This window comes from Ursus arctos, unplaced genomic scaffold (genome assembly GCF_023065955.2).
Source record: "Ursus arctos isolate Adak ecotype North America unplaced genomic scaffold, UrsArc2.0 scaffold_12, whole genome shotgun sequence".
Lineage (NCBI taxonomy): Eukaryota > Metazoa > Chordata > Mammalia > Carnivora > Ursidae > Ursus > Ursus arctos.
This window is the reverse complement of record NW_026622786.1, coordinates 69,221,869-69,246,264: the sequence shown is the minus strand read 5'-3', so window position 1 is coordinate 69,246,264 and position 24,396 is coordinate 69,221,869. Positions and strand designations below refer to the sequence as shown.

At 37.4% G+C, this 24,396-nt stretch overlaps 1 protein-coding gene and 1 non-coding gene across 4 annotated transcripts in view; one reads left to right on the top strand and one right to left on the bottom strand.

Annotated features, from left to right (window-relative positions):
- MAST2 (microtubule associated serine/threonine kinase 2) overlaps nt 1-24,396 on the top strand; it is a 205,048-nt gene that overhangs the window by 78,890 nt on the left and 101,762 nt on the right. For all 3 annotated transcript variants that reach the window (XM_026498196.4, XM_026498195.4, XM_026498197.4), the window contains exon 4: nt 1,624-1,655. In XM_026498196.4, the coding sequence (XP_026353981.2) occupies nt 1,624-1,655 (32 nt within the window). The remainder of the gene's footprint in view (nt 1-1,623; nt 1,656-24,396) is intronic.
- Nucleotides 21,804-21,910, bottom strand: LOC113254848 (U6 spliceosomal RNA). The gene has a single exon (XR_003315971.1). It is a non-coding gene; the product is annotated as a U6 spliceosomal RNA (small nuclear RNA).

Below are 24,396 nucleotides of genomic sequence, written 5' to 3'. Positions count from 1 at the left end.
AGAACAAACTGAGGGTTGATGGAGGGATGTGGGTGGGAGATGGACTAAAAGGGTTTTGGGTATTAAGGAGGGCACTTGTTATGATGAACACTGGATGTTATATGTAAGTGATGAAATCACTGAATTCTACTCCTGAAACCAATATTGCACTGTATGTTAACTAACTAGAATTTAAATAAAAATTTTAAAAAAAACTTCAGGAGAGAAAAAGGGAAAAAATGATAGATTGTGACAAAACTCTTGATAATTATGAAACTTTAATGAAAAAAAACTATAAAAAGGAATTCCTGATGGATGGGATATGATGGAAGTGAATAACTGATGAGTCCAGTTGTTTTGATCTAAACAACCAGAAGAATAGAAATACCATCATCTGTGGGGCACCTGGGTGGCTCAGTTGGTTAAGCGTCTGCCTTCAGCTCAGGTCATGATCTCAGGGTCCTGGGATTGAGCCCCCGCATTGGGCTCCCTGCTCAGCGGGAAGCCTGCTTCTCCTTCTCCCACTCCCCCTGCTTGTGTTCCCTCTCTTGCTGTGTGTGTGTGTCTCTCTGTCAAATAAATAAATAAAATCTTAAAAAAAAAAAGAAAGAAATACTATCATCTAAGATGGGAAAGGCCTGTGGTTGGAATCAATTTTGGTGGAAAGAGTGAGCTCAGTTTGGGACATGTGGGATTTAAGATGTTGAGTAGACAAATTGGTTATGAGTGTCAGGAGCTTGGGAGACAGCTCTGGGAAGCATTGGAGGGGAAGGTTAAATCTAAATGTATACTTCCAAGAGACTTTTTATAGTGTGCATGAAGAAACAAGTACAAGCTATTTATAGGAGCATTGTTTTGATGGAGAAGAAAAACATGCAAAGAAAATTAACTTTCTGTTTCCTGGAGAATGGATAAATAAATATTATAAATAAGTGACAAAATAAATTTATAAAGTGGACTAATGAATGAAAGTGAAAAATATCCACGTGAATTTCCCAGTTATAATGTTGAAGTCAGTAGATGAATACATACAATATTTTAAATAATTTAAAAACATGTGAAACAGTACTACTAATTATTTATGAATATATATGTAAGAAAACATAAAAAGACATATGGCAAAGATAAAATATTTGTACCAGTTGAGTGGGAAGTTGTGGGAGGTGGGACTTGATACATTTTGAAAGCAAGTCACAGAGGCCCAACTGTTCTCACACCAATGGTGTCTATAGTCATCCCTTCGTTATATTATTTTCTATACTTCTTTGTCTAAAATGTTTCCTAATTAAAGAAAAATTCCATGTCGTTCCTTTCATATCCCTGACTCAATGATAGGTGAATCCTTTACAGTTCATCAAGTTAATGGCTAGCCCAATGGGTATCTGGAATAATCTCCACTGGTGAGATGGTTCCATCTAGTGGGGAAAATGCTGCAAGTATTCTGTGAGATACTCCTTTTGGGAAGGAAGAGTAGAGAGGTGGTAGTTAACCTGACTGCTCTTTATTTCACTGAATTTAAAAGATAAGAGAAATATTTGGTTTTTGCCATTGTTAAGATAATGCTATAGGGCATTTAATGCAGACCTGTAAGATTTAGATGTGTTCTTATTTCTGTGTAACTTGTGTTTGTGCTTTGTTTTTCAGAAGGAGTTGAGCCTTCCAAGAAGAGGCAGCTTGTAAGTTGCTGATTATTATGATTATGATTATGAACACTAGCTTAGGAATCCCTTCTGGGGGCCGTTGTCAGTATTATTTAGAGGAGTCCCGTTTATCCCCCTTCCTCCCCCCCCCCCCCCCCCGACTCTTATCTGGGCCAGGGAACCCGGTGGGCCAGCCAATTTCTCTTGCTAGGTCAGATCCTCCCCTTTCCACCATCCCTTCTCACCCCCGGTCATCTTCTCTGTCTCACTTTTTGCCGAGCATTTGAGGAAAAGCTGCTACTTAAGTACCACCACAGTTTTTATACTTGTGTTTTGGGATTTACCAAGTGGTGTTTTTTTTTTGTTTTTTTTTAAACAGACTTAAGCTTTTTGGGAATGTTCAGGTTGAAACTCTGAGCATCTTTATCTGTTCCATAACATGGTACTAGGGAGAGGCCAACTTTTCTGACAGTTTGGGGGCAAGGGCAGCACCAAATTTGGATTCAGGGTAGGAGTAAGGCTTTCTTTCACCTGTTCATTCTATTCTGGCTTTAGGGCTAGGGAAATTGGTAAATAATCTTTGTCCCTGGACTTAAATTCTTTTATTTTCTTGGCCTGCTTTTTCTCTTAAGAATTCTTTTGGGGCAGTACTGCAAATTTGGCTAATCAGAATCATCAAAATGCTTATTAAAATTCTGAACAGATTCTGAACTTATTTGAGTCAGAATCTCCACGTTGAGGCCCAAGAAACCTGTATTTTTATGCACCTGCCTTTACACCCACCATGATTTTGCTAAGAAGCCAGATTTGGGAAACACTAAGGAAATGGCACTATGATAAAACAATGGCTTCAAAACTTTTCCTTACAGAAGCATAGAAGTAGGAGGACACAACAGAATTCATATTTATTTATTAAGTGTACCTTATATACACATCTTATGCACTTTTTGTAGGTGTATGAAGTACAAGGTAATTCTGTTATTGCCGTTTCAGGATTTTGTTTTATAAAAATACTCTAGTAATTAGTTGTCCTCTGAGATTTTTGTAAAGCCCCTTTGGCTGCTTTGTGAAAGCTCATTGTAATTTGATAAAAAGAGACTCAAGTTATGAGTCAGAAAACCCCTGGGGTTCAGTCAGCTTTGTCACTTAATTAGCTTTGTAAATGTAGACAAATCACTTCATCTCCTTAAGTCTTAGTTGTCTTATCTGTAAAATGAGGATCATGACATCTGTTCTTCTCTTTTCTTACAGCTATTAGAAGGATCACTTAATATATGTGATAGTGCTTCATTTCTTAAAATTTTCTAGGATGTATTAGTTTTAGAACTCTTGGAAACATATGGGGTTAAATTGGACACATTTTATTATTTAAGAGCCACATTTCTTTATTTAAACTTAGTTCTAGGGACACCTGAGTGGCTCAGTCAGTTAGGCATTCGACTTTTGATTTTGGCCCAGGTCATGATCTCAGGTTTCTGAGATAGAGCTTGCATTGGGCTCTGCACTCAGAGAGGAGTCTGCTTGAGATTCTCTCTTTCCCTCTCACCCTTCCCCCGCTTGTGCTCTTTCTCTCTTTCTCCCTCCCTCCCTCTCTCTCTCAAATAAGTAAATAAATCTTTTTTTAAAAATTAGTTTATGGGACACCTGGGTGGCTAAGTTGGTTAAGTGTCTGCCTTTAGCTCAGGTCATGATCCCAGGGTCCTGGGATCGAGTCCTACATTGGGCTCCCTGCTCAGCGGAGAGCCTGCTTCTCCCTCTGCTTGTCACCCCCCTGCTTGTGCTCTCTCTTTCTCTCTCTCTCTCTGACGAATAAATAAATAAAATCTTTTAAAAAAATTAGCTTAGTTCTAGCAGTGGATCTGAAATTTAGGTTCTCGAGTGCCCCAAGTCTTCTAAAAACTGGGCAAAGGTGCTACCAGAACTCTTAATGGAGTGATCTCTGCTAAGTTATGTATACATAACTGAAAAGGAGTGGCTTTTCAGCATCTTGTAAGATTTTAAGTAATCTCTACATCCAACGTGGGCCTCAAACTCACAATCGTGAGATCAAGAGTAACATGCTCTACTGACTGAGCTGGCCAGGCACCCCTGTACTTGGTCACTATTGTATTATTTCTGGCATTTTTTCTTTTGTTTCCTCTTACTTGGAAGTTCTCTGAGATTTGCTCTTTGCTTAAGATTAAGTGAAATGAATTAAGGCCTGAGGCAGGTAGCTTCTTCTAGGAGTGTGTGCCTCCAGTGAATGGAGTTTGCTGAGGAGAAGGAAGGGTATCCTGGGAAAATGACTGTTATATGAAATTGGAGGCATTTGGGGGTCATTTTAGTTTTAATCTTAGGAATACCTTGGTCCTTTTAGTGATATCTAAAGTTAGGCTTTCTGTAACTTCCTTAAAAAATTTAATTAGACTCAGAAATAAATACTTTTAATAAAGTAACTCACATTTAAACAATTGATCATTCAGTAAATGCACACTATTGTCTATTGTGTGTTGGGCACCGATCTAGGTTTTGAGGCTGTAAGATTCAATTAGACATAACCTTCTATTTTGAGGATTTGTCATTAAGTAAGCCAGAAGTACCTCAGAGCAAACAATTTTTTTTTTTTTATCTTTAATATTGGAGGAGTAGAAAAGTTTTATTCTATAAGGAAGCTGGGAATCCTGGATACTAATCTAGGCTTTGCCACTAGTAAGTTATATGTCGACAGGAACTATCCTTTCTGGGACTGTATCGTCTCACTTACAAAACAAGGGATGGGCTTACCTCTTCTCTGCTTAGTTATCTCCCCAGATAATTGAGGTTCCATGGTACCTCTTTTGCATAGAGCTGGGCAAGTCTTTGTAGGAAGTATGCAGTAGGAAGCAAAGTATGGCTTAGCATTTGCAGTAAAGAAGCCGGAAGGTATAAACAACACAACATAAGATGTTTGAGTAAGTTTAATTAATACTTAAAAGTTTGTGGTAAGTGTGGAGAAACTGATGTTAATGAAACAAGTGATTTAGTCATTTGCTCCATTGTTTCTGGTCCTTGTAGACTAGTCTGAAAGTTTTTTTATTTTGTTTTGTTTTGTTTTTTAAGATTTAATTACTTTGAGAGAGAGAGCGTGCACGAGCTGGGGGAGGAGCAGAGGGGGTGGGAGAGTGAAGGGGGAAAGAATCTCCAGCAGATTCTGCACTGAGTGTGCAAAGCTGAAGCCTGAGAAATCAGATGCAGGCTGATCTCATGACCTTGAGATCATGACCTGGAGATCATATCCTGAGCTGAAACCAAGAGTCAGACCCTTAACCGTTTAACTGACTGAGCCACGCAGGTGCCCCGTAGTTTGGAAGTTTTAAAAGTTATTATGATTGTCTTGGGACGCCTGGCTGACTCAGTCAGTAGTGTGCTTGATCTCGGGGTCGTGAGTTCAAGCCCCATGTTGGGTGTGGGGATTACTTAAAAAAAAAAAAAAGTTACTGTAATTGTCTTCTCAGTCTTGGCTGGAAGGAGAAGGAGGTGTTGTACTTCTGTCCCTGTTTGTCTCTGTCCCAGAACGGCTCTTGCAAGAGCAGATGCTACCATATGCCTATTGCAGGTATAAAGCCTCATTTCCTTTGGCATATTCTCTCTAGTATATTTTATGGGTGCAAAGAAATTTGGGGGTTGCAGCTAGTTTGGTGTCTTCTTTCGGGAGAGAGCTTCATTTAATAAGCATAATTTTCAAAGTTGCTGAGCAATATAAAATAAATGAAGTAATTTTGGAGGCTATCAATTGTTATGCTTTTCTATATAAATATAATAGTTGCATTAAAATGGATAGAAACTAAAAAATGGATTTTTAGATGTGATATCTTGGCATTCTACAAAATACACACTCTTCCACTTACCAAGTAACCCCTCCAATGTCTCCAAATTGGGAAGTAAAGTATACCATAGAAATGAAGAGCTTGGATTTGAGAGTCAGGCAGACTTGGGCCTGAGTCTTGCTAATACTTTATTAGGTGTTTTCTTTGTAAAACGAGTTACTGTATTTCTCTTTGTCTTTTTGCTTCTATTTATTTGTTCATTTGTTTAAATTCATTCATCATATCATAAGTTCTTTCATATCATAAGTTCTTATTATGTACAGGCACTATTCTAGATACGGGAGATGAAGTAGTGATTAAGCAAAGTTTCTACTCTTACAGAGCTGTATTCAAGAGAGACAGACACACAGAAAAAACATCACGTGTGTTGTAGGGTATTGAGTGCTATGAAGAAAAAGCCAAATAAGAGATATGATGGTATACATTTTGTGGAGCAGGGGTTGAAATTTTAAATTGTGTTGTCTAGGAATATTTTCATTAAGGTGACATTTGAGCAGAGAACAGAAAGAGTCTTGAATGAGTGATGTTGATATATATTGGGCAAGAACATTCCATGAAGAGGATACAGCATGTGCCAAGGTTCTGAGGTAGGAACATGCTTGGCATGTTGAAGGACAGCAAGGAGGCCAGGGTGGCTGTTGGGGAATGAACAGTGGTGTTGGCATTGGTGGGGGGGGGGCATCAAAGAATATGAGGCAGAGACTGGGTTTTGTAGTACCTCGTAGGCTACAGAAAAGATTTTGTATTTTACACTCATTGAGACAGAAAATCAGTGGGTGGTTTTAAGCAGAGAAAGATGTGATCTGTCCTAGTTTTTTTGTTTTGTTTTGCTTTGTTTTTGTTTTTTGTTTTTTTGGAAAAGCGCAGTTTTAGTGAGATATAATCCACATAGCATATAATTACCATTTAAAAGTATACAGTTCACTGGTTTTTAGTGTATTCACAAGATTTTACAGGAATTACCACTGTCTTATTTCAGAACATCTTCATCACCTGGAAAGAAAACCCCTACTTGCTAGCATTCATTCTCCATTCTGTACTCCCTGTAGTCCCTCATAACTAACTAATTTACTTTCTGTCTTAATAGATTTGCCTATTCTTAACATTCCATTTAAGAGGCATTATATAATATGTGGCCTCTTGTGTCTGGCTTCTTTTGCTTAACATAATTTTTTAGAGATTCATCCATGCTTTAGTATATGTCATACTTCGTTCCTTTTCAAGGTTAAATAGTATTGCATTGTATGTATGTATCACATTTTGTTTATCCATTATCTGTTGATGAACATTTGAATTCTTCCACTTTTTGGCTATTGTGGATAATGCTGCTGTGAATGTGGGTGTACGAGTATCTGTTTGAGTCCCTGCTTTCAGTTATTTCAGGTAGATACCAGGAAGGGGAATTTCCGGATCATATGGTAATTCTGTGTGTAACTTTCTGAGGAACCACTATACTGCTTTCTATGGCAGCTGCACCATTTTACATTCCAACCAGCAATATATGAAGGTTCCAATTTCTCCACATCCTAGCCAACATTTGTTATTTTCCATTTTTAAAATAATAGTCATCTTCATATGTGTGAAGTGATATTTCATTGTGGCTTTAATTTGCATTTTCCTAATTACTAGTGATGTTGAGTATATTTTCATGTGCTTACTGGTCATTGGTAATCAGTGAAATCAATTTCTTTGCCCATTTTTGAATTGGGTTGTTTATTTTTATTATTTAGTTGTAGGAGTTCTTTATACATTCTGCATATTAAACTCTTTTTTAAAGAATATTTTATTTATTTATTTGTCCGAGAAAGAGAGCACAAGCAGGGGGAGCAGCAGGCAGAGGGAGAAGAAGGCTCCCTGTTGAGCAAGGAGCCTGATGCAGGACTCGATCCCTGGACCCTGGGATCATGACCTGAGCTGAAGGCAAATGCTCAACTGACTGAGCCACCCAGGCATCCTTGTTTTTGTTTTTGTTTTTTTTAAGATTTTTTGAATATTAAACTCTTATTAGATAAATGATTTGCATATATTTTCTTCCATTCTTTGGGTTGCATTTGCATTTTCACTCCCTTGATAATGTCCTTGAAACACAAAAGATGTTAATTTTCATGAAGTCCAGTTGATTTATTTTTTCTTTTGTTGCCTTTGCTTTTGATGTCATATCCAAGAAATCATTGCCAGATCCAGTATCAAAAAGGTATCCTCCAGGTATTTTCTTCTAAGAATTTTATAGTTTTAGGTCTCTGATCCATTTTGAGTGAATTTTTGTTTATGGTATAAGGTAAGTGTCTAACTTCATTCTTTTGCATATGAGTATCTAGTTTCCCCAGAATCATTTGTTAAAATGACTGTCTTTACCCCATTGGATGGTCTTGGCATCCGTGTCAAAAATATTTGACCATATATATGAACATTTATTTTGGGACTCTCTATTCCATTGGTCTAACTGTCTGTCCTTTCACTAGTACCACACTGTTTTGATTACTGTATCTTTGTAGTAAGTTTTGAATTAGGAAGTTTGGTATCAAAGAACTAACTGTTCTTCAAGATTATTTTGGTTATTTAGGGTTTCTTGTGATTCCATATGAATGATAGATGAGTTTCTGTATTTCTGTAAAAATGTCATTGGGATTTTCATAGGGGTTGTATTGAATCTGTAGATCAATTTGGGTAATGTTATCAGATTGACTAATATTAAGTCTTCCAATGTTTGAACGTAGGATATTTTCCCATTTATTTAAGTCTTTAATTCCTTTCAGAACTGTTTCATAGTTTTCAGTGTACAGGTCTTTCACCTCCTTAGTTGAACTTATTCCTAAATTTTTATTCTTTGTGATATTATTATAAATGGACTTGTTTCTTAAATTCTTCTTTGGATTGTTCATTATTAGTGTATAGAAATGCAACTGATTTTTGTGTGTTGGTGTTATATCCTGCAATTTTGCTGAATTTGTTTTTCATTGTGGTTTTGATTTGCTTTTCTCTAATAACTAATGATGTAGAGTTTTCCTTTCTTTTTTTTTTAAGATTTTATTTATTTGAGAGAGAGACAGATAGCAACAGAGGTAGCGAGAGAGAGCAGAAGCAGGGAGGAGAGGGAGAAGCAGGCTCCCCACTGAGCAGGGAGCCCGATGCGGGGCTTGATCCCAGGACCCTGGGGTCATGACGTGAGGCAAAGTAGATGCTTAACTGACTGAGTCACCCGGTGCCCCTCATTTTTTTTTTTTTAAGATTTATTTATTTATTTGAGGGAGAGAGTGTGTACACGGGGAGAGGGGGGGAGAGGGAGGGAGAGAGGAGAGGGAGAGAGAGAATTTCAAGCAGACTCCCTGCTCAGTGGGAAGCCCAATGCAGGGCTTGATCTCATGACCCTGAGGTCACGCCCTGAGCCAAAATCAAGACTTGGAAGCTTAACCAACTGAGCCACCCAGGTGCCCCTGTAGAGTATCTTTTCACGTACCTGTTGGCTATTTGCATATCTTGTTTGGAGAAATGTTTATTCAAGTCCTTTGCCCATTTTTTATTTGAGGTATTTGTCTTTTTATTGTTGAATTGTAAGAGTAATTTATATATTCTGTACACTAGGCCCTTATACATGATTTGCAAATATTTTCTTCCATTCTGTGAGTAGTTGTTTTACTTTCTTGATAGTGACCTCTGATGCGTAGAAGTTTGTAATTTTGATGAAGTCCAGTTTATGGGCTTTTTCTTTGGTTGTGCATTTGGTATCATATCTAAGAAACCATTGCCAAATTCAAGGTCTTGTTTTTCTTAGGCCTTAATATATAAAGGTAAGTAAGTAATGACACAGAGAGACTAATGCTATTGAAAGAAAAATTTGTTACTTAAAATTTCCCCAACTGGAAGGGGCATGCCATGGCATGCAGACCTCATGAGGAAAGCACCAGGTTTGGTCAGGAGGCAGAAAGGAGCAAGAGGAAAGCCTAAGCCAGAGCCTATATTGGTGTTTGTACAGGAAAAGCAAGGCAGAGCAGGGTAACCAGCTTAGGACTGGCCACTTTGAATAACATCAGTGGGGTCTAGGCTATAGAGGTGGGTTTTAGTTGTCTGGTACTTGACCCTGAGTGATATAGGGCAGGGGAAATATTGGCTTGATGTGTGAGAGTTTGATAAAGGAAGTGGTTGGGAGTATGGACTCAGGATTGGTTAGAAGGTTTGTTAGTAGGATTTTTGCACATTCACAGAAACTGGATTGCAGGGGAGCTATGAACAATTTGGCTCTTAGTTTGGCCCTATGATTAATAAGTGCCAAGTAGGGGGAGCCTGGCTGGCTCAGTCGAGCATGCATGATCTGGGTGTTGTGAGTTCAAGCCCCACCACACTGGGTGTAGAGATTACTTGGGAAAAAAAAAAAAAAGCTAATAGGCAAATACAGAATCTGAGAAAATATAGAACAATGTTGTGATGATTTAACTCTATTTGTTTTTAAGAGTTTTATGGTTTTAGCTCTCACTTTTGGTCTTTGATTCATTATTAGTTAATTTTTGTATGTGGTGTAAGGTGAGGATTCGATTTCATTCTTCTGAATGTGGATAGCTGTTGTCCCAGTTCCATTTGTTGAAACAACTTTTCTTTCTCTGTTGAATAGAGTTGTGTTAGGTTTTAACGAAGTCACTTCTCGTTCAGAGTGTAGGGAGAGCAGAAGTGAATGTAGGGAAGTATGTCAGGAAGCCATTGCAAAAATCAGTCAAGGTGGTGGTAGCTTAGACAAGATGGTAGCAGCTGAGGTGGTAAGAAATGGTTGGGTTCTGGATATATTTTGAATGGAGAGCTGACAATATTTCTTGATAGTTAATTTTGGTATGTGAAAGAAAGTTAGGAATTGGTAACTGCAAGATTTTAGGACTGAATAGCTAGATGAATATGGTTGCCATTTATTGAGCAAGATGGGGAATATGTGAGTGGAACAGGGTTGTTTTCTGTTGTTTTCATTCTTGGGAGGGACAGGAGTGGGAGTTGTTGGAGGAATCAGGACTTTGGTGCTTGTTTGACATCTAAGAAGGAGTGTTGTAAAGATAATTGTATATATGAACTGGGGACCAAGGGTGAAATCTGATCTGGAGGTATATATTTGGAGATTAACAACATATAAATGATATTCAAAGTTACGAGATTGGAGAAGTAAACTACTAAAATGCTACTCAAGTGTGGTCAGCTAACCGGTGGTGATTATCAAACTGTTACCAGTTTGCCATGAGTTAAGTACAGAAATTTAGAGTAACCAACTGACATTGTTGTGACCTTCAGGCATTTGATCAGTTTTCTATTATTTCATATTTATTGTATCTTGCAGTGGTTTGTTATGGTTTAAAATTTTCACCTGCTCCTTCACCACAGCTGGTTTGAGCAGCACTGACCTGGTGAGTGAGTGAGTCTAGAAAGAGATGGAAGGACTGAGCCCTGGGGCACTTGAGTGTTTATTAGTTAGGAGGGAAGGAGAATCCATTGGTAAAGAGAATGGAAAGAAGCAGCCAGTGAGATTGGAGGAAAACCAGAAGAGAGTGGTATTTACAAAGCGACAAGAAGAAAGTATGCCAAAAACTGCTGACAGGTCATGTAAGACGAACACTTAAGAATTGACGTTTGGGGCGCCTGGGTGGCACAGCGGTTAAAGCATCTGCCTTCGGCTCAGGGCGTGATCCCGGCGTTATGGGATCGAGCCCCACATCAGGCTCCTCCGCTATGAGCCTGCTTCTTCCTCTCCCACTCCCCCTGCTTGTGTTCCCTCTCTCGCTGGCTGTCTCTATCTCTGTCAAATAAATAAATAAAATCTTAAAAAAAAAAAAAAGAATTGACGTTTGGCTTTAGTAATAGGGAATTCCCTATTGGTGACTTAGGTGAGCAATATCAATGGGAAGTGGGTATATAGAACTTGATTCGAATGGGTTCAGGAAAGAATGGGAGACAGTATTTTCTGTGTAATATTTGGGTTAAAAATGTTTAACCTCAGTGTACCATAGGAAGAAACAATCAGAGAAGTCCAAACTGAGGGAGCAATCTTTAGAAACTATTGGCCTGGACTCTTCAAAAATGTTGAAGTTGTAAAAGATTAAAGAAAAAAAGAGAGACAAAGGAGGTGTTCTAGGTTACTAGATACAAAAGAGACTTGGTGAATAAATGTAATGCTTAATTCTTGGGTGGATCCTGGATTTCAAAAAAATAGTTGAAGAACATTATTGGGACAGTTGAGGATACTTGAATGTGGACTTTTATTCGATAATATTATTGTGTCGGTGTTAAACTTTCTAGTGGAACAGTTGTGTGATGGTTCTCTCTTGTTAGGCAGGGATTAATTGTGGAAGTATTTGAGGGAGGAGGTTTGAAGGTGTTTACAAATGACTTGCCAATTGTTCAGCTAATTAACAAAAAGTAATTGCATGTGTGCGTGTGTGCCTGCCTGCGTGCACAGAGAGGAAGGGAGAAGGGAGAGAAAAGAGCAAATCTAAGTGAAGAGTATATAGAATTTCGCTTAGTTATTCTTCCTCCTTTTCTGACATTTTGGGGAGAATTAGTAATATTATTTCAAGGAGATTTGCTGAAAAGAGGATCATAGAAATCAGGTGATAGCTGGAAAAGGTCTTGGAGTTTTCTCCCCCTCTTTTTAAAATGTAGATGGGAGATATTACATTATGTTTTTATGTCAATGAAATTATCCAGTAGAGAAGGAAAAGTTAATGTGAGAGAAGATGGAACAATTGCTGGAATGTCCTTGTGTAGACAAAAATGGAGGACTTAGGGGCTCCTGGGTGGCTCAGTCAGTTAAACGTCTGCCTTTGGCTCAGGTTATGAGCCCAGGATCCTGGGATCAGGTCCCACATCAGGCTCCCTGCTCAGCGGGGAGTCTGCTTCTGCCTCTCCCCCTGCTCACGTGCTCTCTCTCTCAAATAAATAAAATATTTTTTAAAAATGGAGAACACACATCTAGGTACTTATTGAAATACTGGCCTTAGACAGGAACATTGACAGTTTGTCCCCAGTAGCCTTGGTTACCTCAGTTTATTTGTAAAAGATAATTCGCGTAAAGTGAATGGCATACTGCCTGCAATTGAACCCTCAGCTATTTGTTATAGAAGTTAGTGCAGTGCCTGTTATTAGTAAACTTCCAAAAAACTGGTAGTTTATTATTGCTTTTGTTATTAGCAGGCCATAATTACCTGTTAGAAGCTGTAAATTCTTCAGAAACACAAATTAGTGTGAAAAAAACACAAAATTCTACCTAATAAATTTGAAGATGTAATGGGCTTTTTAAAATGATTCATCAGTCAGGCAGCATCCCACCTAACAAGCACAGGAGAGTTCCAAAGGGCTACAGAAAGGGAAAGGTTTTTAAAGGCAGGACGAGGAAATCATAAACAGAAAAAAAGGTTATTTCAGGTAAGGTACATTTGGGGACAAAAGGGTTTTAGTAGTAGATGGGGAGGGCCCATGTGACAGATTACCCTTATTGGTGCTGACCAGAAAATTCTTTACCTGTTAAGAAAACGTTTCTGGGAGAGGTTGTAAGTGCAACAGCTTTAGATATTATGTCTCAATTTGGTGACTTGGCCTAAATAACACCATTTCAGGCCTGTAGGTTTGTTTTGTTTTGTTCTGTTTAACATTAGTAAGATGCTAAACCAAGTTAAATGAACAATAGTGCGCCTTAGAAAAGCCACAGAATATTTATGATCGGCTTTGGTCACTTAGGGGAAGAGAGCAACTATATTCCAGTATGGGGAATGAGAAAATCCAGACCCGCAATGATGAGGGCTTTGTTGGGGCAAGTTGGTTATGTAAGTTCTTTTGGCCTGGCTCATACCATTTATATTAGATGTAGCTTTCTGAAATAAAATTTTCATTTTTAGAAAGCTATTTCACATTTAAGCCCATCTGGATATTTGTCAATGCATTAAAAAAATGTGGTCTAGAATATCAGACATAGAGGAGTTGATAATCTTGTTGAAAGTGTACATATCTGTGGAAAAAGAATTGAGAGAAAATGAAGTTCTAAAGCTATTTGTTTTTGTTTTCCAAGCTATGGGAATATTGTATTTTGCTTTTTCTCAATTGTACCAGCTCTGAGTAGCTTCCCTTGCCCAGCTTTGTGAGGCAGGCCTCCATTGGCAGTTACTTTCAAATATGATTGCTTTTTTGTTTGTGGATTTTAGCACCAATACCTTGACCCTACACTTAGGAATTGAATGTAAATAGTGTTTATGTCTCTAGTTACCCAGAAAGTTAAGCTTTTCTACTATTCATTACAACTTAAGGTAATTATCTTCATATTTCTTGAAATGTCATTGCTTTATTTCTTTGAGGCTGTGAGCAATCCAATGGAGGTGAAGAACAGACTATAGGAGCGAGGAGGTAGCTGAAGCACCTGTCATGGTGTGTGTGTCTGTGTGTGTTGCTGTTGATGACCTTATTCTTAGAGTCCTTGGGAATAGTTATCCTTTTGCATTGTTGGCTTACTCATTCGGGCATTGGACTTAGACATCAGATATTGGATGAAAGTAAATGCCAGGTGTAAGTAAATGCAATGATAGGCAGTGTGCAGGGAGGAGTTCCTGGGGCTCAAGGATATGATGTGTCTAACTTTTGCCCCTGTGAAACTGACATGTGAAACAGTGCCATGTACTTTCCTACTCTGATGCAACTTGATGGTATTTGCCTGGATAAATGCTTCTGGAGAATGTGCTAAAAAGAGATACCACCTGCTACACATAGTAAAGCCTTTGTGTGTGGTATCAGTGGTGCCTGGTATAGGGCTTTTGTTTCTCTGCGGACTTTGAAAATCAGGAAATTTTGGTAGTTTTAAGGACTCTGAAGGCCAGAGTAATAGCTCTGTGCTGTACTTAATAGTGTCTTCTTTTTTTAAATTGGGCTTATATAGGAAATGATTTCACATAGATTCTCTATCTCTAGTGGGAAGCCAGGGATTGGCAGAAGTTGACAGGGATGGAACAATAGTCATCACTAATTTCCTAGCAGGAGCTATTTTCTTGTTAAAAAATGGATGTATTTTGTTAGTGAGCCATGAGTATGTGGACACAGGACTTGAAAATTGAAAATCTTTGAGAGCTCATTTTGTTACTATTATTTTTAGAGTTGCTGTTGTTATGCTAATTCTCCTCACATTTATAGCTCTAGACCTCACACCTACCAACTCACTATAATCTACTTGGCTATCTCAGAAACATCTCAAGTTTAGCATTTGTAAAACTGAAGTCATGGTCTTTCGCAAAAACCTACTCCTCTCATATTCCCTAGCTTACTAAATGGTGCCACTTCCTGATAGAAAACTTTGTTATTCTTATTACCTTCCTCTGTCTTACACCTACAACTCCTTTCTATTATGCCTCTCAAATATCTCTCAAATATTTCCTTTACTTCTTTCTACTATCACTGGCATGTCCATATAGTCCAAGCCATTGTAATCTCTTGCCTCTGTTGCTGGTGTAGCTTTCTAACTTGTTTTTCTTTGTCTAGCATTGTTTAGCCCCAGTCTATTACCCATCTATGACACAGTAGCCAGAAAAAGCTTTGTAAAGTGCAGATTTGATTATTAGATGTTTACATGAACTTGTTCAGTGAATTTTTCTTACTCTTAGGATCATATCTGAAAGGCTTGACATGGCCCATAAAACTATCTACACAATCTGGTTCCTGTCTTTGTCTCTTATTTTGGACAGTATATTCCCTGTACCCAGAATGTTTTTTCCCTCATCTTTGTTCCTATTTTCCATCAAGTGTCAGCTTATATTTTACTTCCTAATGAAAGGGTTTTTTGACCTCATCCATACCGTGCTGTCCCTAGACTGAGTTGTATTTCCCAGAATGTACTTTAATTAATCCCTGTACTCTTCTTTCATAGCTTTTTACAGCAGTCGTAAATAAGGAATTACTTATCTGTCTTCTCCCATCGTATGATCGTTACTGTGCTTGGGCTGCTGTAACAAAATACCACAGACTCAGTGACTTAAATAACAGAAATGTATTCTCACAGTTCTGGAAGCCAGATGTCCAAGATCTAGACGCAGCACCATTGGTTTCTGGAGACGGTTCTCTTTCTGGCTTGTAGATACCACCTTCTTCCTGTGTACTTACATGGCGTTTTGGGATGGAGTCGGGAGAGGAGGGGTAGGGGGCATGTGTATGAGAAAGATTTTTTTCCTCTTATAAAGTCACCAGTCCTTTGAGATAAGGGCCCCACACTTATGACCTCATCTAACCTTAATTACTTCCTAAAAACTATCTCCAAATAGGGCTTCAACATATGACTTTGGGGGTGGTGGGGACACTGTTTGGTCCATAGCAGATGGTAAGCTCCATGAGGTCAGGACCATGTTGTGTAGTACAATACTCTGGCCCTGGGGCCTAGTATAGAGTTTAACACATAGCGGGTAATCATTTAGGCCTATTCCTAACATTTGTTTAGTCTGGAACAAAAATACAGGTGGAGATATAAAGTTGGAATTTTACATAATGCTAATAAACTGTAAAATAAAATATGTCCTATTTTCATAGCTATCCTGAGAAATATAGTTTTATAATAACAAATTACAAAAAAATATGTGAAACTATTGATCAAAAAAAATAAACGTGTTAAATATTTTATCTAACTTAATAAGGGTACCAGGCAGATGTTGCAGCCAGTTCAGAGAATTGAAAGAAGCATAGCTTTATGTGTATAGGGAAGTGTTGAAATATATTTGTAAGTGGTTACAAAACTGGATTTTTCTGTGGGGAGAAGGGAAGTCAATTGAACCTCAACTCTACAGAATTTATTTCTAATATCTATAGACAAGAACTATTTGTATCAGTATCAATTATGTATAGTTTACAGAGTTGTAAACTAGCTCAAAGGCACTAAAAGGCTCGAACAGATAATGTATTCTCTAAACAATACATAGTTTTCCACCAGAAGATTATTACGTTTTCTTTGATTATACCAAGTTTCCTTACAGTCTTGCCATTTTGAGCTAAAGCAATCTCAAATATTATTCTTAATCACAAAACAAGGTTCGTCTTACTAAGTTTGGCTTGGTTCTTTACATGGGGTAGCAATGATGTTAATTTTCTATATAGATCTTTTTAATTTGCTTTGCTGGAAATTTTATAAAGAATCTCAGATTGAACTTTTAAAAGCCTCTATTATTTGTATTTTGAGGCTAGAAAGCCAAGCTTAACAAACACTCTATCAGATTTTATCTGCAGTACTGATAAATTTAGGTGAATTCTTTTTTCAAGATCCCCCAAATGTCCTAAGGGCCCTGGGCCTTCCAGGAGGTAACCTTCCTTACCATCCAGAAGGCTGAATCCTGGAAAGCTAGGGACAAGGGCAATTTTCACGGGAGAGTTTTGTTAGTACTGGCTCCGTAAAGTCAACTGTAGTTCCTTGTAAGTGGCTTAAATAAGTAAGCATCATTCTCAAATATGACATTTCAGGCAAATTCTTGTTTTGTTTTGTGCCAAATCCTTTGTTGTATAACCTTTTTTTGCAATGATATTTTAAGGACATTCAGTAAGAAAATTCAGCAAGACTCAAATCTCACTGGGGATAGAGTCTTTGAAAATCAGATATGATCCAGGGATGTTGCATTTTACAAAAGCAATGGTTACTAAGTTTTTTAGGGTTTAGATAGCTCAAGAAGGAAGAGAGCAGGCTTCCTTATGTGTCTAGAAAACAGATATTAATAAGACAATATTCCAAACAAATAACTATAATCATCTCTCATTAGTTCGTTTAGGCCTATGTAATTAATTCTCATTTCACTGGATCTAGTTTAATGGTCCGCTTCTCAACTAAAAAGAGTTCTGGAAATTCTGACTCAGTCCAGTGGAATGGTCTGGAAGTTGTCCAGTTGTCCAAGCGATGGCTTCAGAATCCTGTCCCCAAGAGTCCATTCTTTGATGTGTCAGTAGTTTGAGATAGCTGCTACAGTCCTTTTCCAGGGGGCTCTGAGACAATCCTTTGTTGAAAACACGGACTCTGGCTTCTAGTTGATTGCAGATCATTCAGACTAGCGTCCGTATAAAACAAAATCTTTCTGTAGATGACAAAGACTTAAAATAGCTGTGGTCAATTTATTACTGGTGGTTTTTAAATGTGAGAGTCTAATGAGAGTTCATAACAAGAATAATGCAACTAACCAGGGAATTAAGTTGTTTCTGTGGCATGCAAAACAAGAATATTAAAGCCAATTCAAAAATGTTTTAGCAAAATGTCTCTAAGAGTAGTTGTTTTCAAAGAAGACTGTGAATATTATAGTCGATTTATAAAACATGAACGAACATCATTTTTGCAGAGGAAAAAATCCTGATATATAACATATAATAATCTTATGGCATAATGTATATACCAAGGCTATACTAAGGATCTCAAGTAAAAGGATTTAGTGAGTCAGGAATAAGTCCTAGACATCTGTATTTTTAAATTAAACTACGTTAACCTAGAGGATTCAAATTTTAAAAGTAAGGTTGTTACCAAGTAAGCTAGCTAGCAAGTTATTTATTTATTTATTTATTTAGTATCTTCTTTTGTGAAATGTGTGCTCAAATCTTTTGCTCACTTAAAAAAATGAATTGTTTGGTTTATTATTATTGAGTTATAAGAGATGTTTATATATTCCAGATACAGAATTTTTTGGTCCAGATATATTGTGACTATTATTTTCCTCTAGTCTACAGCTTGCCTTTTCCTTTGAAAGATACACAAAATGGTATCTTTCAAAAAGCATAAGGTTTTAATTTTGGTATTGTTCAATTTGTGAGATTTTTGTTTTTTGTTTTTTACTGTGAGTTCAATTTGTGAGTATTTATTCTCTGTCCAAGAAATCCTTGCCTATCCCGAGATCATGCAGATTTTCTCCAATGTTTTCTTCTAGGAGTTTTGTAATTTTAGCTTTTATATTTGGGTCTTAATCCCTTTTGAATTAGTTTTTTAAGTTTAAAAAATTGTGATAAGACACACATAACATGAAACTTTGCCATTGAATTGTACACTTTCTCAGGTATACAATTTAATGGCATTAAGTTCATTCACAATGTTGTGCAACCATCACCACTGTATTTCTAAACTTTTTTTTATCACCCTAAGTAGAAACTTTGTAACCTTTAAGCAATAATTTCCCATTCTCCCCTTTTCCCAGCCCCTGGTATCTATATTTTACTTTCTGTATTCTGTATTTCTATATTCTGTATTTCTGTATTCTACTCAGGTATTTGCTTGTTCTAGGTATTTCATGTGAGTAGAACCACACCGTATTTGCCCTTTTATGTCTGGCTTCTGTCACTTAGCATAATTCATATTGTCTGTATCTTAAGTAAGTTTTGGTAAATCTTTTTAAAAAATGATTTTATTTTATTTTATTATTTTACTTCTTTTTTAAAGATTTTATGTATTCATTTGATAGAGAGAGAGTGCATAAGCAGGGGGATTAGCAGCAGGAGAGGGAGAAGCAGACTTCCTGCTGAGCAGGGAGCCCGATGTAGGGCTCCATCCCAGGACCCTGGGATCATGACCTGAGCCAATGGCAGATAATTAGCTGACTCAGCCACCCAGGTGCCCCAATTTTATTTATTTGAGAGAGAAGAGAAACAGAACTAGTGGGGAGAGGGGGAGAGGGGGAAGGAGAGGGAAAGGGAGAGAATCTCAAGCACAGTCCACACTGAGCACAGAGCCCTTCTTGGGCTCAGTCTCAGGACCCTGAGATCATGACCTGAGCCGAAACTAAGAGTCCGATGCTTAACCAACTGAGCCACTCAGGCGCCCCTGAACTTTTTTATGTAAGTTATCCATCTTATATGTTACTGGCGTAAGTTGTTCATGGCATTCTCATTCTTTTGTCTGTTGAAGCATCACAATAAGCCATCTTTTATTCCTAAGAATGGTAATTTGTGTTTTCCCTCCTTTGCTTCTTGATTTGTCTTACTAGGATTTTTTTTCCTTTTAAGTAAACTCTACGCCCAACGTGGGGCTCAAACTCATGACCCCAATATGAAGAGTTGAATGCTCTACCAACAGAGCAAGCCAGATGCCTCTGTCTTACAAAGATTTTTATTAATTTTATTAATAGTTTCAAAGAACCCACTCTTGGTTTTGTTAATTTTTTCTATTTTCTGTCATTGATTCTTCTTCTTTTTAAAAACATGTCTTAAACCATCGACGCAGCTTCTAGAACTCATGACAGGGCTCTTCTGTCCCCCCACCCCTTTCTTAAATTGAAGTATAGTTGACAGTGTTTCAGTCATTGATTTCTGTGTTAACTTTTATGTATTCTTGTATTTTGAATTTAATTTGCTTTTCTTTTTTCAGTTTTTAATATAGAGGCATAAATTAGTGATTTTAGATCTTCCTTTTTTAATGTAAGCATTTAAAGCTATAAATTTCCTTCTAAGCACTCCTTTAGCTGCATACTATAAAGTTTGATATGTTGTGTATTTAATCGAATCTAAATTATTTTCTAACTTCCTTTGTCATTTCATCTTTGACCAATAGATTATTTAGAAGTGTGGTCTAATTTTCAAACGTTGGGGAATCGTGTAGGCTTTTTAAAAATTGTAATTGATTTTGAGTTCTGTTGTGTTCAGGTAACATTACTTTATAAGATTTCAATCTTTGGAAATTTCTTGAGACTTCTTTTGTGGCCTAGCTTGTGGTCTTTTTTGATGAATGTTCAGTGTGTGTTTGATTAGCTGCCCTGAACTCTCACCTGTGCTTTCTCAGCTTAGGGGAACTACTGTGTTTTGCTTGAACTGTAGCTGTCTGTGCCACTGTAAGAAAATTATTCCCAAGTAGAGGGTAGGGACACTAGGGATGTCTCTGCATTTGAGTTTCCCTTTTTTCTGGGTTTGCATTTTTGTGTTGCCTTTTCCCAGTGCCTGAAAGCTACTGCCTCATATATTTCGTCTAGTTTCATGGGGGTTTGCAGTAGAATGGTTAGTTTTGTTTCCATAACTCTGTCATAGTTGCAGGTGAAAGTTTGACAGTCTTAATACCTAAAATTGAGAGTTTTTTCTTAGTTCTGTCCTAAGTCAGAGCCTGTATTTTGTTTCAAGTTAATGAAATTCTCATTTCTACTGCCTCATTTTCCTCTTCAGGTAACTGAGTAATATATAAAACAAAGTTGTTTAGCCTGACTTTTGTTCCTGTTATGATCTGTAGAACTGAGTCATAGATACATTTTTAAAAAGTTTAGGTGTGACTTTTTTTCTTGCTTTATTAGTAAAATTAATAATTTCATTTAAGTCTTTATTCTTGTCAGTGACCGTTTGTGTCATCATTTTTTATCCAACTTAAGTGTTTAGCCCTTTCAGCATTAAATTTCAAAATAATTTATATTAAACCTATAAATATTTCTTTGTTTTCTGTGGTTACTTCACCGTTAAACCACAAGGAGAAAAAAACACCTTTGTATTTGGCTAAATATTGGATAGATAATATTTTTTTAAGAACAATTATACCTGCTTTCTATATTGACATTTGCTTCACTTCTTTGAATTTGCTTATTTCTTGTTATTCTCTTTTCTTTACTGCTGTTAATTATATGTGTGCTTTCTGTGTGAGGTGAAGTCTGTTCACATTCATTAGTTTTAGTTTTTAATTTAAGCAGACCAACTTATTTGTAGATTTTCTATTTCTGTTTCTTTTTTTTAAAGATTTTTAAAAATTATTTATTTATTTATTTATTTTTAAAGATTTTATTTATTTACTTGAGAGAGAGACACACACACAGCATGAACATGAGCAGGGGGAGGAGCAGAGGGAGAGGGAGAAGCAGACGCCCCCCTGAGCAGGGACCCTGACATGGGGCTTGATGCTGGGACTCCAGGATCATGACCTGAGCTGAAGGCAGCCGCCCAGGTGCCCCTTATTTTTCTTTAAAAAAAAATATTTATTTATTTATTTATTTATTTATTTATTTGAGAGAGAGAGAGAGAAAAGGAGAGAGTGCACAAGTGGGAGGGGCAGAGGCAGAGGGACAAGGAATATCAAGCAGACTCCATGCTGAGCGCAGGGCCCAACATGGGGCTCGATCTCACGACCCAAAAATCATGACCTGAGCCAAAGCCAAGAGTCTGATACTTAACTGACTGAGCTACGCAGGTGCCCCTATATCTTTCCAAAGCCAAGAGTCTGATACTTAACTGACTGAGCTACGCAGGTGCCCCTATATCTTTTTCTTAAGCTCCACTTTCCTGCTTTTCTATCTCTGTCATGATTATAGCTTGTACTCATTATTATAATCTATAGGATTTAAAAATAAAATGTAATTGTATTCAGAGAGTACCAAGTTTAAATATATAGTTTTTCAGTTTCCAAAAATATATTACAAAGTATAAAAATACAGACTGCTTCATGAATTTGTGTGTCATCCTTGTGCAGGGGCCGTGTTAATCTTCTCTGTACTGTTCCATTTTCAGTATATGTGCTGCTGAAGTGAGCACAAGTCTGAATATATTTTTATAGAAAACAAAGCGTTAAAAATTGAAAATTTTCATGCTTCTAAAGTTATTTTTGTTTTTATTTTTTTTGAAGATTTATTTATTTATTTTAGAGAGAGAGAAAGCATGAGAGCATGAGAGGGAGAGAGAGAATCTTAAGCAGATTCCCCACTGAGTGAGGAGCCCCACACGAGGCTCAATCTTATGACCCAAGATCAAAATCAAGAGTCAGACACTCAGCTGACTGAGCCACCCAAGTGCCCCTATTTTTATTTTTAAATATTTAAAATTATTGGGGCGCCTGGTTGGCTTAGTCAGTTGAGCGTCAGACTCTTGGTTTCGGCTGGGTTCATGGTCTCAGGGTTGTGGGATTGAGCCTCAGGGCCCCAAACTCATGGGGAGTCTGCTTGGGGTTCTCTCTCTCCCTCTCCCTCTGCCCCTCCCCCTGCTCACACACTCTCTCTCTAAAATAATTCTTTTTTTAAAATTCAGCTAAATTAAAAAAATTCATGGTTTTTAAAAATACATCTAAGTATGTATTTTCATAAGAAACATTTCAGTTTTAGCATGAATTGTACAATTATCAGTATAAAAATTAGTCTGTGGCCTTACATATGTTACATCTAGACCTGCACAAAAATAAACTTACTAGTAGTATGAATCCCTTAATTCTGCAGAATGTTCCTTAGCTGCCATGTGCTCTGTTATGAATACTGAACTAAATGATGAATATCTTTCAAACCATGAATTAGAACAGAAGGAAATCAAGTAACTAGGTATTTGGTTGTATTTGGAACCAGTACTTGTATTAGCCAAGAAATCTATTACATTCTTATTACCTGAGAGGAGGAAGGATTTGACAGGTTAATTGATTTGTCTTTTTGCTTACTTCTAAGGCCCTTTGCTGTGAAAACATTTTATAATCTCAGCAGAGTTCTTTTAGAAGTTTGCAGTTTCAGAGTCTATAGCAGCTCTCTGACATGGTTGTCTTCTTAAAAAATACATAGGAAGAAAGATGTGAGCAAGTGTTTTCCTGGGATTTAAACAGTGTTAATGGTAAGAATGGATTTTTAGGGTTCCACTTTGTTAGTGCAACACTCCAGATCACAAGTGTGACAGAGGCAACCCATTTCTTTAGTGAATTTGTGTGTGTGTGTGTGTGTGTGTGTGTGTGTGATTTTGCAGAACTGCTAAAGTGAGAAGCTCATGGCAGAGATCTTTCTTGCCTGGTCCTAAGGGTGGTAATGCAGTCAATAAATAGATGTTGTGTGAGCAAATAAGAAAAGGTTGATGTTTGATTTTCCATACCTCAAATTGTTGAGTGCTGACCAATCCCAGGGAAATGTTAAGCTTTCCTAGTGCTGACAAAGCTACAGCAATATTGTCACAAATGTATTATAATGCAAGTAAGTTTAAAGTAAGTGCTGTGTATAGGGCTATGTTAAACCCTAGAAGTAAGAGTGGTATCTTCTTTGGGTCAGATGAAGGACATAAGATATGATTCTCATTCTCTAAAAATCAAATATTTTCTAACCTTTACCATTATTTAAGGAGCTCCATGCTCTCTCTCCTCTCCCAATTTATTAGTGCACAGCAAGCTAGATAGAAATGTATTTGCTATTGTCAGAATCTTCTGCTGAAAGGTATTTATAGCACAGCAGTTCATAACATTGATTCTACAGATTGCTTCAGTTCACCAACTTGGCTGAACACAGGAATGCTTCTGGCTGGCATAATTCATATGTAGGGTAACTAGGTGCAGATATATTGAGGAAAGGGTACTTTCCCCTTACCACCCCTTTAATTAGTTTTACCTCTTTGTGTGTGTTTTGTGTGTGTGTGTATGTGTATGTGTGTGTTTTAATGGAATAATGATGGGACTGTGATGAGTACTACCTCAGTTTTATGTGTAGAGTGCTTAGAATAAAATCCAGTACATAGTAAGTACTTATAAATGTTGGTTGCTGTTATGTCATCATTATTATATTACTATTACTATTATTCAGGAGACTGGGCTTGGGTATTAGAGAATGGACAGTGTTGAGTAGAAACTTAGGGTCTGGCTTTAACTGCATGACCTCGGCTTGGGTTGGGGATAGACCATGGCTGGTTTCTTAGTTGTGAGAGTGTGGGCTTTTGTGACAGACCCTGATAATATCAGAAAACTTTCCCAAAATGGACTCCAGGCTTATTTGGAAGCTGTAGATTTCTGAGAGTGTTTCCATTTCCATTAGGACTTGTAGAGCGCAGGGGATTCTGAAATAGGAGCTGTGAGAGCCAAGTGATTAGACTGGTAATGGGAGGAAAAGTGAATGTCTGTAGCTACTAGGTGAGAGTGAGTTTGCTTGGATAATAAGTACAGTGGCTTTCAAATTTTTTAGACTCTGACCCTTCATAAAAAATAGATTTTTACATGGCAGCCCATCCCATCTGTTTGCCCTTGTATTTATATGTATTATCAGTAATAGATGTCACAAACATACATATTT